Source organism: Anarhichas minor, unplaced genomic scaffold (genome assembly GCF_050575085.1).
Source record: "Anarhichas minor isolate MPS153535 unplaced genomic scaffold, ASM5057508v1 ptg000073l, whole genome shotgun sequence".
NCBI lineage: Eukaryota > Metazoa > Chordata > Actinopteri > Perciformes > Anarhichadidae > Anarhichas > Anarhichas minor.
The window spans coordinates 10,307,302-10,322,391 of NW_027466519.1; the positions used below are offsets into that span (position 1 = coordinate 10,307,302).

General features: G+C 40.4%; 1 protein-coding gene across 1 annotated transcript; it reads right to left on the reverse strand.

Moving 5' to 3' along the window:
* Positions 1-61: 61 nt before the first annotated feature.
* Positions 62-8,205, reverse strand: derl2 (derlin 2). Its single transcript, XM_076079502.1, has 7 exons — positions 8,067-8,205; positions 5,338-5,403; positions 3,479-3,552; positions 3,130-3,223; positions 1,714-1,909; positions 1,505-1,595; positions 62-1,177 (listed from the first exon to the last, which is right to left on the reverse strand). Exons 1-7 carry the CDS (start codon positions 8,157-8,159, stop codon positions 1,072-1,074), a joined length of 720 nt encoding a protein of 239 aa, XP_075935617.1. The 5' UTR covers positions 8,160-8,205; the 3' UTR covers positions 62-1,071.
* Positions 8,206-15,090: the final 6,885 nt, after the last annotated feature.

Sequence of the window (15,090 nt, forward strand, 5' to 3'; positions counted from 1 at the left end):
ACTACAGTCCATTACTCATCTCAACCCACTATACAATAGTACAGATGATTAGAAACTCAAATTAGGCCCATATACTGTATATATTTTTTGTTCCAGTGCAAGCATAATTCAACAAAGCTTTTCAATCCTCCTAATGTGACATATGCATTTCACACTTCATCTCATTCGCTTCTTTTATCCCTTCTCTAGAGCAACAAACAGGTCAAATATTATCTACCAGGATTCATAATCCATTTCCCACAAACCAGATAACATGGCAACATTTAAAAAATAGAAACAAAACAGAATTCAAAATGTGTGGAAAATCCATAAAAAAACCCAGAGGGGATGTCACAAACAATAACATTGGCAAGACTCACCCCTTTGTATATGACATAACTACACATATCTGATTTAAGGCTGTTTGTATCAAATACAACACAAAAGGAGTACAGCTGTGAAAACTTAACCTGATAGAGGAGGAAAAGATGGAGTTGAGAAAATAGTACAAATCTTGATATTTATATCACAATGAGCTGCTGTGAGAACAGAGAATGCAGTTACAAGAGCTGTTCTACAGACAACAATGCTATTTGTCGGAGATGTTTTTGGTTTCAAGCAATACTTCTACAGATCAAAGAGATGAAACCAAAGCATCATTTGCCACACACATTTATTTCTTTAAAAAGTGAAATGAGAAAAAGAATGCACTGGCCATCTGAATAAATTCATTTAGATATTTTACTGCTCTCATTGTTTTCTCTTTAATATGACAGTTGTTTTGTATCCTTTTTTTTTTTTTTTTTAGATCGAAAAAAACATCACCGGAGGCCAAAGGCTCACAATCCAGAGTTCCTTCAGGAGCTTGTGTTCTCTCAAAGAGTCTTAGAGCAAGGATCTCGCATCAAGAAGAGTTTCTGGGGATGATATAAGCCCATATACAGAGACAACAGACGTTATCTCTATATCTGGCAATCTTCATCCAGAACTAAACAAACAAGTCAAAAACAAAGACCGTGTTCATCCACTTCATCTCTCTGAGGGAATGTCCTTGAAAGTGACCTGACAATCAGACACCATCTGTGGCCATATTTAACCTCCAAGGCGCTGTCCCTCTCCCCAGGCAAACCCTCCCGGGCGCTCCTCGGGCAAAGGGTTGTAGTTGGCATCTTCCTCTGGTGTGTCAAACAGCATCTTTCTGTGGGAGACACGCAAAGGAGGAGGATGAGGGATTTTCTAAAGATTTCTGATTGAACACCCATGATCTAGTGCCGCCATCAAGCCAAAGTATACACTGTGCACAAAATCTCATTGCAGATGGCCATGAAACTCCCTAAGCAGGTTCAGGCTCCCCAGAGGACAGACCCTTTTCATTGTGGATACTCTGCAAGCTTTCCTCTAGCCACCATAAGGACAAAATACATACAGGTCAATTCATTCATTCATACACTTTCAAACTGTAGGGTGTACTGTATGTTGAATCTTACAGGTTTGGGCTGTCAGTTAGAAGAAAGCAGAAACTCACATGATAGACGGGGTCTTGAGCCACCTTCCACCACCTGGCTGGTTGGGGAAAACATCCTCCAGAAAGAAGTACACATGGCCAACAGCGATACCTCAAGAATGGTAAAAAACATTTGAACACTATTCATACTGTGTACACCAACAACCACACCAGTTCCATTTTAGCACATCAGCAAATAATAAAGGACTGCAGATGACAGTGATGGGTACCTAAAAGGTCAACAATGATGGAGTTTCCCAGCAGAAGTGAGAATCCCATCAGCACCCAGGGAAGGAAGGGGGCCTGGAAATTCAGCAGGCCAAAGAAATTCATGCGAACGTTTGGATTTCGCCGACTCCACACGTACACCAGCATGATGGTGAAGGCTTGGCCCAGAAACACCAGGCTTACAAAAGTGCCAAATATCTGACACCTTGTTAAAGAACATGTCTTTGAACAAACTGATCGTTGTATAGCCATGCTGGTGCCAAATAAGGAGGGCTACTCCACAAACACACAGTTAACTCAGTCTGGATGAGACGAAGAAATGATTCTTACCAACGAGAAATATACAGTATATGTTAGTTATTATGAGGTAAGTGATGGTCAGTGGGACAGAAGTGGCATACCACCAACAATGGGCATATGGTACACCACTGGTATATGAATATGAAAAGAGACAAAAGTGTTGCACGCAGCAGCATTATCACAATACCACTTTTTCAATTTAGCAGCAAAGATGCCGGTGCAACGTCTTCCACAAGCTTGTGGTAATTAAATCTTCCTTCCCTTTACACAGTACAAGTGCAATGCTACTAAGGAGCTACCGGCTTGGTATCCCATAATGAAGGAGGAATGAAAAGATGCAGTGGGCGACCCATAATAACAGCATTACACACACACAAACACAATATTAGTGAAAGTTAAAGGGCACCATTAGCTGTACAAGAGACTCTGTTTACATGCACCAAATATTCCGGTTTTTGCCCTTATTCCAAAAAAGAAAATATTCCTAATAAGCTGTTTACATGGCTAATGAAAATAAATATTCCAATTTACATGCAGCCGTGTGTATTCTGATTAACGGAAGATGACCTCGTGACTCAGCCCCATCATTCTCGGCTGTGTTTGATGAGTCGAGGCCATAACATGTAAAACATGTAAAAGTGATATCCAAGTCCTTCACAATGCTTAACAGTACGTGTGCTTCTCCTTCCATCCACAGATGTAGGCTTTTCCTCTGGGCGTGGATCTCTACTCCAGCTTTGCAAACTGTTGCCGAGTTGGTTTGTGTTCAACTCCCAGAGCTGGTCGTACACAGGAGAGAGGCATGTTCTGAATGAGCTGTATGTCCAGAGAATGCTCTTAAAACCTGAAGAATATCAACACATCACACGTCTTCATCTGAAAACGCTCCGTTTCAGAACATCCAAACGGAATATGATGTCTTTGAACCATATCAAGTTTGGAATATTATCATATTGGGAATAATATAATAATATGATAATATGAGTGTGCATGTAAACGTAGTCAATGTTGAGGTCAACAGAAGTGATAAATGATTTACTGGTCATTGAACCGTTCACTACAGCCCTCACTATCTGTACATGGAGATGATTCTCAATGGAACATTAATGGAAGGATACGGTCATCAGAAGGCCACCAAAGAGGAACATGAAGACAAAGTCAGCCGTGCGTCCCCTGAAGGAGCCCTCCTCCAGCATCCGACAGTATCTATACCTGGAAGCTAACGGTTAAGGAACTCGACACAGACTTTAAACATTTCATCATCACTAAAGAAATGGCCATCATACTGGTTTGTGTTTGGATGGTTGTGCATCTTACAGAAGGTATCTCTATCATGTGACACCATAGACGTGAAACGTTTCCTCATCCCATCTCTGAAACCACATCGAGCCTTCCCCTGCCAAACAGGACGTATGCAACCACACTTCACATGCTAGATGAAGTGAGACATGGAACCGAGAAGGATACAGAAAAATCATATTGAACAGGAAATTGAAGCCAACTGGACCAAAAAACAGGAAGTTGGTTATTAGTCGCCATACCTACAAAAAGAAAAAGACAACATTCAGCTGTACATAACATACACACAGAGTAAGATGCACAGATCCAGGTCATGTTCAACCTTTCTGTGGTGGCTAGAGGCTTTGTTTAACTGCAGAAGTGAGTTCACAGTGGTGTGAGACAGGCCACATGACATGGACGATCAGAGCAGTCTGTATCACAAACATGGCTCATTGTGTGAAAAATCAATAGAACTATTTCTATTTGATTTAGATCACAATCTAAGAAAAAAAACAAGATAAATAGATTTGTTCTTATTTCGACAAAAACAATATTCAAACAGATTAAATGTAACAATGATTTCACTTATTGATTCATCCTGTTTGTAGTCAAAAACACTTTTACTGTTAAATAGAAGACACATCTGAAATGCTCCTTTTGGTCTCAGCCGGCTGGAGGGTGTGTCTGATTGACAGCAGCTGACGGTGTTAAGTTATGGAGGACGAAAAATGTCACAAGTATAAATAAATAAATGCATACATAAATGTATAAATACAGAAATTAATAAATAAAAGTTGATGCCTAATAAATAAATAAATCTATTTCTACATTTCTGTTCACCTTCATTTCTGTATTTCTGTGTCCGTATGTTAATGAGGTAGGCGGTCCAAACCTCATTCTTAAGCAGGATTGGTCAAGTAGGGGAGCAAGACAGAAGCAACAGATTCCTAGCAAATCATCCCTGTAGACGACGTCAAGAAACTAGCTCGCAGCATTAACGGCTTCCTCAGTCTGCAGCTGGGACTGCTGCGCGAGGCCGCTGTGAGACTGACCACCTGTGAGTGCTTTGGGACGGCGGAGGGGCTCACGGCAGTTGAGGACAGTAACTGCAGAACGATACGGGTTTTCACATCAGAGTCTCCAATAACACCAGAAAAAGTCGCTAGATTTGTCGCTAGTCGCTTTTGACAAAAATAATTCGCCAAGAGGGTTTGGAAAGTCGCCAGATTTAGCGAGAAAGTCACCAATTTGGCAACACTGGGCTAGCCAACTTCAACGTTACTGTGCAAGGCAGAAGTAGTAGACCAGAAGCCATCACACTCCTGTGACCAATCCTGCTTTAGACAGAGGTTAGGACCTCCCACCTCATTAGCATAAATTAATAAATGTAGGTGAACAGAAATGTATAAATAAATATATGATATATGTATTTCTTTATGTCCTGTTTGATTATCAACTTTTATTTATTCATCTATACATTAATCTATTTATTTTTACTTTTATTTATTTATCCCAGCATTTATTTATACCTTTATTTATCTATTTCAACATTGATTTCAGCATTTAATTATTCTTTTATTTATTTATTTATACATTTATTAATGCATTTATTTATTCATACTTAATCCATATCAAGTGTTTGTAAGTCAGATAAGGAGACGTTAGCAGGGAAGCCACGGTGGTTGTGTTGGAGTCTGGCTCTTGCGTTGTGTGACCACCTGCTCTGCCTAGAATATAATGCTGACCTCACTGCTTTTTGCAAGATTTGATTGGCTGGTTCAAAATAAGGTCTCCATCTACGCAGACAGATACCCAACTGTATTCTGCCAATTTAATAGGGGCGCCACCATTAAACCAAAGATGTGATAAATAAATGTCTTCCTTTTGGGTTTTTCTAAAAGAAGAACACAGGACAGGTGATGTACAGAAAACAGACAAATAAAAGCGATTTCATTTCAGCTGAACTTGTAAACTACTCATTTCAGCTGAAACACTGAGATGTTACAGTATGCACCCTGAATCCTCCTGAGGGTCAGATTACTCACCTGGTAATTCCTTAGAATCAGATCCGGATTGAAGTATAGCTGAAATGGTGTGATGATCTCTAGTTGCTGTGAGAGACGAAAAAACAAACAATAATAATGTTAAGATGAAGGATCCAGCTTTGACAAACATTGACATCTTAAAAAAAAAGAGAAAGAAATATATATATTAAACCCTAGTCTCAAAGAAGTAACTCCCATTCCATTGCTTGTTGTGATTATGTTTGCCGTATCCTGGTTAAGCCGGATAAAGAAGCAAGTTTCTTCACTGAGGCGACTACTGTACATGGAAATAGAGTTCATCCCACTGTTTTTCTAAATACAGGTGATTGGCATACTCTGGTAAATATAAACTGGGTTTGAAGTGTTTACAAGTACCTTCATTAACTAAATATTTGAAGGAGTGAACATGCACTAACTGTTGCCAAAACCAACTCTTATCACTTGGTTTAACAAGAACACGGAAATGTCTTCATTCAAACTTATGAATGGTGTGTTTGTGTTAACATATAAGATATCACATTTATACTATCTGCCTATGTAAGGGTACAACAGAAGATGCTAATCTAAGGAACCCATTTAACCAGCTTGTCGGGAAGGATCCTAAATACCGCTCCAAAGTTTGGCTACATTTTGGCAAAGGAAACACTGGCATGGTCCCTTGACCTCTCATCTCAAGATATTTGAATGAAAATGGTTCTATGGGTTCCCACAAGTCTGCCCTTTACAGACATGCCCACTTCATGAGTAGATGTTTTACAATTTTCTTAAAATGGTGTATTTTAATTTTTCTCAACCGTCTTGGAATTAAATAGATGACTGGATCACTGAATGTGTGATGATGTTAGTCCCCATAGTAGCCATTTCATTGTAGTGAGAACACTCTTTTAAACTTGACATCACTGTATACAATGACCTGTTGTGACCTTTAGGATAATCACAGCCTCATCACAGCAGAGACCTGGGGCCAAAGAGGACGTCTGCTGTTTCCAGCTATATGGACGATAAGGGAGGAAGAGGGCTTCTCAGCAGTTTCCAGAACAGAAGTGCTCGCAATTCAATCACCAAAACTTCTCCAAATGTCAAACCTTTGATACCAAATCAGAGCGAGTCTTTTTTTATGGTGTTCCTCAAGGTCTTGGTGCCATTATATGGTATTTTGGAGGGATGTTTGATCATTCTTTATCAAATTTCGAGTGGTAAAAAATTGTTTAAAATGTAGCACTAAATCTGTGTAACAAATGAAATCAACCAAAAAACTGCTGCAACAAATTATGAGGTATGATTGAGCATTGGCATCATATACCACCATCAGAATGTTCTAAACCCTCATACACTTTCACAATTTACTTTTCTATCAATTAATTCATATATAGATGCATTTCAGATGTACGACTAGAACAACTTGACACACTGTGAAGAGCTGCATCTAAATTAATCTCCTGATGATGTACAGCACTTCTATGAGTCTACTGTATAGCAGGTTTATTTGACACTATTCTTTGCCTTGTAAACTAAGCTGAACGGCACCCGGTCACGGGTCTACTCTCTGTGCTGCTGTGTGTAAGAAGTGTTTGAATAAGTGCGTCTGGCTGTGCTGTACAGTTAGTCCAGGGACTGACTGATGTCTTCAACAATTAAGGTAGTGACTCCACATAGCCTATGTCCACTAATAACACACTGTACTCCATTCTATCTGATGATGGTTACGTACATTTAAGACGTTAGAATTCATTTTAGTGTTGGTCATGATCAACCCTTCAAAAAGTCAACACTATGACTACAACATCACCACCGGTACCAAAACCGCCTTTACGTTCCCACACTAGTCCCAGTGTGGTTCTATGGTAATGAGAACATTCTATTTATGATCCACATCATCCTCTCTCTCTCTCTCTCTCTCTCTCTCTCTCTCTCTCTCTCTCTCTCTCTCTCTCTCTCTCTCTCTCTCTCTCTCTCTCTCTCTCTCACACTCACACTCACACTCACACACACACACACACACACACACACACACACACACACACACACACACACACACACACACACACACACACACACACACACACACACACACACACACACACACACACACACACTCTTTGTCTTAATAGATTACTTACCTCCATTCTATCTATTTGACAGCTTGAATAACTAGTTAGTCTGCAGATTCAGATTTTACGCAAATATATGATCAGTTTTAACATATGTTGCATTGTAATAGACTGATAGATAGATAGACAATACGTATCTAATAACAGATGACATAAACACAATAAATTGGTTTCCGGATTATATTTTATGGAATACGAACATATACTGGCTAAACATACAAGTTATGTTGAAGTTGATTGTGAGAGAAGTTTAGTGTGGGTTTAGTGTAGCTAACTATATTGTATAGCAGCATCTGCAAAAGACTAAACAGCTGACGAGCCTTCCGTAAACTGTCACCCGATAGAAACGCAACTTAACGGGCCCTTACAATTTTGGATCCCTTGTTAAAATTTAGCAAACGCACCGGGCAAAGTTAGCTACGCTTCTGTTTTTTTCTTAACTTGAATAAGAGAGCTAACATCCCGGACAACCAGATTCCGACACGTCTCCTTCTCACAGGTGCTATAACGTTAGCTAACCCGTCGAGCTAGCAGCAAAGTAACGACGTTACGTTAGCTATTTTAAGCAACAACAAGCTATGCCCAAGCCAACACGGTGAACATGTGAATGTATCTTACCACTGCAGCAGTTGTGAGGACACAGGCGGTTGTATATGCCCTGGTAACAACAGGAATCTGTAGGTACTCCTGTTGTAGTGTCTGGTAAGCCATTTTGGACAGACTGGAAGCTTCCGGCACTTTGTTGACACGTCATCCCACAAGGCAAGGGTGGTGCGTTCATGCACGTGCGACACATTTGCAAGATATCAACGGGCCTGGCACAATAATGTGTATGGATGAAGTGGAATAAAAAAGAGATATGCATTTTCAATTTATCATACAATTAGCCACCTACGTCAAATGAAAAGACAAATTGGGTTTTGGAATTTGAATAATGTTCTTCACATGGGAAATTAAATGTCCTGCAAATGGAATGCATCAATTAGGTTAAGTTGATCTCTTGGTACCACTTCCTCTTTATACACCCGTTATAAGATACCCCTTTTAAAGGTTTTTTTAAGTGCTATTAACCAATGGCTTTGGTATTTATGGCTATTAAATCATTTATTAATGTGTGTTGGGTTGCCAGGTTTAGCTGAGGTTGATTCTTGAGCTGGAAAAACCTGTTGACAACACTATGAGCGCACTGATGACTTATTAAAATGGCTTAACTGTAAACCTACAATAATTTATTAATGGATTACCAACATGTATAAATATAAAACACCATAATCATCAGTAAACCGTCAATAAAGCCAATAGTTACAACTTACCAACCCTTTATAAAGAGTGACTTATAATTCAAGGGGAGCAAATATCAAAAATCAGGCACTTCCTGTCTCAAAGCGATGCAGAAAAATTAGTTCATGTATTTGTTACCTTCAGACTAGATCACTGCAATTCCTTTTCAGGCTGCTCTAATACGTCTCTTAAATCTCTCCAGCTGATTCAGAATGCTGCAGCACATGTACTAACACAAATTTAGAAAAGAGATCATATTACTCCTGTATTAGCTTCTCTGCACTGACTCCCTGTAAAATCTAGAATAGAATCCAAAATCCTTCTCTTCACCTAAAAGCCCGAATTGGTCAGGCACCATCATATCTTAAGCTACTTGTAGTACCATATTATCCAACTAGAGAGCTGCGCTCCATTAATTCAGGGTTACTTGTGGTTCCGAGAGTCTTAAAAAGTAGGATGGGAGCCAGAGCCTTCAGCTATCTCCTCTTTTGTGGGACAAGCTTCCAGTTTCAGTCCGAGGGGCAGACACACTCACCACATTTAAGAGTAGGCTTAAGACTTTACTTTTTGATAGTGCTTATAGTTAGGGCCGGCTCAGGTTTATAGTTAGGGCTGGCTCAGGTTTATACTTAGGGCCGGCTCAGGTTTATACTTAGGACTGGCTCAAGTTTATAGTTAGGGCTGGCTCAGGTTTATACTTAGGGCTGGTTCAGGTTTATAGTTAGGGCCGACTCAGGTTTATAGTTAGGGCCGGCTCAGGTTTATAGTTAGGGCCGGCTCAGGTTTATAGTTAGGGCTGGTTCAGGTTTATAGTTAGGGCTAGTTCAGGTTTATAGTTGGGGCCGACTCAGGTTTATAGTTAGGGCCGGCTCAGGTTTATAGTTAGGGCCGGCTCAGGTTTATAGTTAGGGCCGGCTCAGGTTTATAGTTGGGGCTGGCTCAGGTTTATAGTTAGGGCCGGCTCAGGTTTATAGTTAGGGCCGGCTCAGGTTGATACTGAGGGCCGGCTCAGGTTTATAGTTGGGGCCGACTCAGGTTTATAGTTAGGGCCGGTTCAGGTTTATAGTTGGGGCTGACTCAGGTTTATAGTTGGGGCTGACTCAGGTTTATAGTTAGGGCCGGCTCAGGTTTATCGTTAGGGCCGGCTCAGGTTTATAGTTAGGGCCGGCTCAGGTTTATAGTTAGGGCTGGCTCAGGTTTATAGTTAGAGCTGGTTCAAGTTTATAGTTAGGGCTGGCTCAGGTTTATAGTTGGGGCTGACTCAGGTTTATAGTTAGGGCCGGCTCAGGTTTATAGTTAGGGCCGGCTCAGGTTTATAGTTGGGGCTGACTCAGGTTTATAGTTAGGGCCGGCTCAGGTTTATAGTTAGGGCCGGCTCAGGTTTATAGTTGGGGCTGACTCAGGTTTATAGTTAGGGCCGGCTCAGGTTTATAGTTAGGGCCGGCTCAGGTTGATACTGAGGGCCGGCTCAGGTTTATAGTTGGGGCCGACTCAGGTTTATAGTTCGGGCTGGTTCAGGTTTATAGTTGGGGCTGACTCAGGTTTATAGTTGGGGCTGACTCAGGTTTATAGTTAGGGCCGGCTCAGGTTTATAGTTGGGGCTGACTCAGGTTTATAGTTAGGGCTGGCTCAGGTTTATAGTTAGGGCTGGCTCAGGTTTATACTTAGGGCCAGCTCAGGTTTATAGTTAGGGCCGGTTCAGGTTTATAGTTAGGGCCGGCTCAGGTTTATAGTTGGGGCCGGTTCAGGTTTATAGTTAGGGCTGGCTCAGGTTTATAGTTAGGCCTGGCTCAGGTTTATAGTTGGGGCCGACTCAGGTTTATAGTTAGGGCTGGTTCAGGTTTATAGTTGGGGCTGACTCAGGTTTATAGTTGGGGCTGACTCAGGTTTATAGTTAGGGCCGGCTCAGGTTTATAGTTGGGGCTGACTCAGGTTTATAGTTAGGGCTGGCTCAGGTTTATAGTTAGGGCTGGCTCAGGTTTATACTTAGGGCCGGCTCAGGTTTATAGTTAGGGCCGGTTCAGGTTTATAGTTAGGGCCGGCTCAGGTTTATAGTTGGGGCCGGTTCAGGTTTATAGTTAGGGCTGGCTCAGGTTTATAGTTAGGCCTGGCTCAGGTTTATACTTGGACCAGCCCCTAGATATGCAGCTATAGGCCTAGACTTCTTACGATACACTGAGCTTCTCTCTCCTCTTCTCTCTCTCCTTCTGTATGAATTCATGCCCCATTAATGCACATTACTGACTTTGCTTCTTCCCCGGAGTCTTTGCGCTTTTTCGCATTGCAGGTTTCCGTGGATCCTGGTTATATCTGGACCATGGTCTTGCCTCCTACCGTGCTTCTGTCATATGCATTGAATGTGTGTTGTAACTCTGTTATGTTTTTCATTCTGTACACATTACATCTATCACACTTCTGTCCATCCTGATAGTGTCACGATTTATGTTTTGGTCTAGTTATTTATTCAGTTTTATTTAGATGTTCCCTGCCTCTTGTGTCTTGCACTTTATTTCCTGCCTTTGTCTGTGTCTTACCCCTGTGATTGTCAGCCCTCCCCTTAATTAAACACTGCTGCTTTCAATCACCTGCACCTCCTCAGTCTGCTTCACTTCACTTTCTGCTCCTGTCTGTTCCTCCCCTGTGATTGTCTGCCCCGCCCTTAATTGTAACCTGCTGTGTCTAATCACCTGCACATTCCCTGTGTATTTAAACCCTGTGTGTCCTTTGGCTCAGTGATGGTTTGTCTTTGGTGTTACCTGGTCTGCCTGCCTGCCTGCCTGTTTGATTGTCTGCCTGCCTGCCAGTTCTCCCCGGTATGTTCCCTGTTTCGCTTCTGCTGTGTTCCTTGTTTTTTTTTTTTTGGATGTTTTATTTTCATGGACTATTTGTGAATTTTGATTCACATGTTTTTTGTGTCTAATACTTTTTTGTTACCATTAAATCTACATTAATCCTGCCCTCCTTTCCCATGTCTCCCTGCATTTGGGTCCAGCCCTTTTTTCTCCACTAATCATTACAGTTGGAGGGATCCTCCTCTGTTGCTCTCCCTAAGGTTTCTTCCTCTTTTCTACCCGTTAAAGGGTTTTTTGGGGGAGTTTTTCCTGCTCCGATGTGAGGGTCCCGGGACAGGATGTCTTGTGTACAGACTGTAAAGCCCTCTGAGGGGTATTTGTGATTTTGGGCTGTATAAAATAAATGTAATTGAATTAATATTATTGTTATCCCCTTTGCCCCTTTCATTTCTAATGGCTGAGGTAACTGTTACCCAAATGGGCCTTTTATTACCTTTTTATGTTTATTGTTGGAATGCTGTTAAGCATTCCAACAATAAAGATACCTTTCATTGAAACTCTTCTGCTCCTTCATATTTTAAGTTACAGAAACCGTTCAACTATCAAAATGTTCAGCTCTTTCAGCCCATGTCTGCTATATCTTTTTATATTTCTAATCTTTAAACTTTTTGAATTATTAAGCTTTTTGCACCTTTTTTTTTTTTTGAGGGATGTCTATGGAGAACATTTTCAAATCCTCTTAAACTTTCAAATCCTACTTCCTCATACTTTCAGCTACAGACACCATTTCAAGTTTCAAATGTTGAGAAAACCCTGAGCTATTGCAGAATGATTCAGCTTTGTGATATCTTTTAAACTTTTTGAACTGCAGCAATTTAACTTTTATGATTTTTTCACTCCTTTTCTGACTTTATAATGGGTGTGTATTGCGCAGCTTAGAGTGCGTGATGTCACCGCTAGAGTGAAGAGCAGCTTGAGATTCTTGTGAAAAAAACATTTGTCTTTTGCCACTGTGTCCACAATCTTCACTCTTCATTCATAATTTTTGATGGAGAAGTAGCTAATCTTGTCCTTGTCGTAGACAAATGACTGTGGAATCCCACAGATTTACACATTTGGCTCAAGGAGCCGCAGAGCGACATGAACTCCAACAAACTGCTCCATTAGACTCCATGTTAAATCTCACCACTCATTTCTCAAAGAAAGCAGACGGTACCAGTTTTGTCTATTGCTCTGGAGCTCACATTTTTAACACCACAAACATAAAAAACGCATCAGCACGTTCGGCAGAGTCTTATCTTTCTCACGGTATCCATATTTTGGCACTCAGACTCCTGCTTTTTGTTAAAAGGGGCTTTGTTCAAAATCACTGTTTACTGTAATGTTTATTAATCAGTCTGCCTCTAACACCAGGTGCGTCGTCACCATGGCAACCAGTTACACAAACGCATGCAGTCGCGCTCTCGCTCTCGCTCATATATATATTCAGGTCTTTAATTTTAAGAAGACTTTCCACCCCCCCACCCCATTTCAAAATAAAAGCCCCAGAGAGTGAAATCTAACTGGAATGCTTTTGATGAAGCCTGTCATTTAATAACCTCTGTTTCATACATTCTGATTCTGTCTCCTCTCCTTTCTCCCCCACCCAGCCCCACTCTTTCAAAATAAAAGCCTCATGGATTAACTCTATTTAAACGTTAAGCTCAAAATTAGGCTTTTTTGTTGAAAGACTTAATGCTCTTACTAATACTGCGACAACTACTACTGCTGCTGCTAATATACTACTACTGCTACTATTACTACTACTGCTACCATCAATATTATTACTACCACCACTGCTATTACTACCACTACTACTATTACTTATACTACAACTGCTACTACTACTACTGCTATTCATGCTACTACAAGTAGTATTACTACTACGGCTATTAGTACAACTGCTACTAGTACTACTGCTACTTCTTCTACTGCCATTACTATTACTACTATAACTACTTCTACTACTGTTATATTAAATACTACGACCAATACTACAGCTATTACTACGACTACTGATACTACTACTTCTACTACTTCTTCTAATTACTAATACTTCTACTACAACTTCTACTACTACAAATATCACTACAGGACTTTTCCCTTTCAAAATGTTCAGCTCTTTCAGGAGAGGGGTGCTTTGACTTTTCATATTTGTAGTCTTAACTTTTTGAAATATTAAGCTATTTGCAATTTTTTTTAATGGAATCTATGGAGAAAATCTTCAAATCCTGTTAAACTTCAACTTTCAAAGCCTTCTTCCTCATACCTTCAGCTACAGACACCATAGTTAGACATTTCAACTAGAAGGGTTTTCAGCAGTGCAGTTTAAATGCTTTCAGGCTTCAACATTTTTCAGACGGGTAGTCTCCCATTTCTTAATTTTCAGCAATTTTTTTACAATTAATTTCAGCTTTCAGCATTCCAACGCATTTTCAGCAGGAAATGCATTTTCTAGTTTCATTTTACAGTCTGAATGAGACTCGGTACCTCCAAGTCTGAGGCCATGGTTTTCTGCTGGAAAATGGTGGGTTGCACCCGCCAGGTTGGGAGTGAGACGCTGCCCCAAGCGAGGGAAAATCAACTCACCGAAGCAGCATGTAGAACAGATAGAGGAGTGAAAGGGGCTAAAGGTGGAGATCATTTAAAGGTTAATTCAGTTTCTGGAGTCCTCATTTAAGTTAATAACTTAAGGGACAATATCTGGTCACAGAATTTAAAATGCGTTTCTCCTGATTAATGGGCATTTTGTGTGAAAGATGGAATTTGAGTCTGAACAATACCCTCTTGATTTGATTACTATCATTTGGGTTGCATTTTGTAACGAGGATAGCGGGCCATTCATTTCTATCTGGTTTACAGTAACATATTTTTTAAGAGTCAATGTAGAATTGTGATTATTTGACTGTCTGGTGCCCAACTCTTACTTTGGATATTTGGGGAATAAACCTACACTACAGAAAGTTCTTGTTCTAACAAAAGTTTTCTGCTGCCGTAGAATCTTATGAATAAATGTGGGAAAAGTACTTGCTCTTACAATATTACAGTAAGGTATGGGTATACGCTGGCCTCATTTGCCAGTGGAAAAGCACTGACACTGAATAAACAAACCTCACTGACATCACCAGTGAGCTGATGAGATTAAAAGTAATAAGCTGCTTTACGTTGAGAATAGAAACGATAAGAAGCGGCGCAGTCTGAGGCGCACAGACAATGCATCTGTGAAATGGCAGCAGCTGGTTTGTCTTCTTCATACCTGATATGTTTTTGATAGCAACTATCAGGACTTGACACCTAGAGGTAAGTCGGCTGTTTAATTTATTTTATTCTGCGTGTGCAAAATATTATCTAGAGGGTTAATATGGCCCTCAGAGATCAAAGCGTTTTAATATCCTTTCCAATAACAAAGTAACGTGCCAGCTCTTTGATTTGATCTCTATAATGTATTGCTGTTTAAACATTTTGATGAAATGCGTTTTCTGTGTTTCCCCAAGAACTGTGTTCATAGTATGATATTGAGAAAAACAATA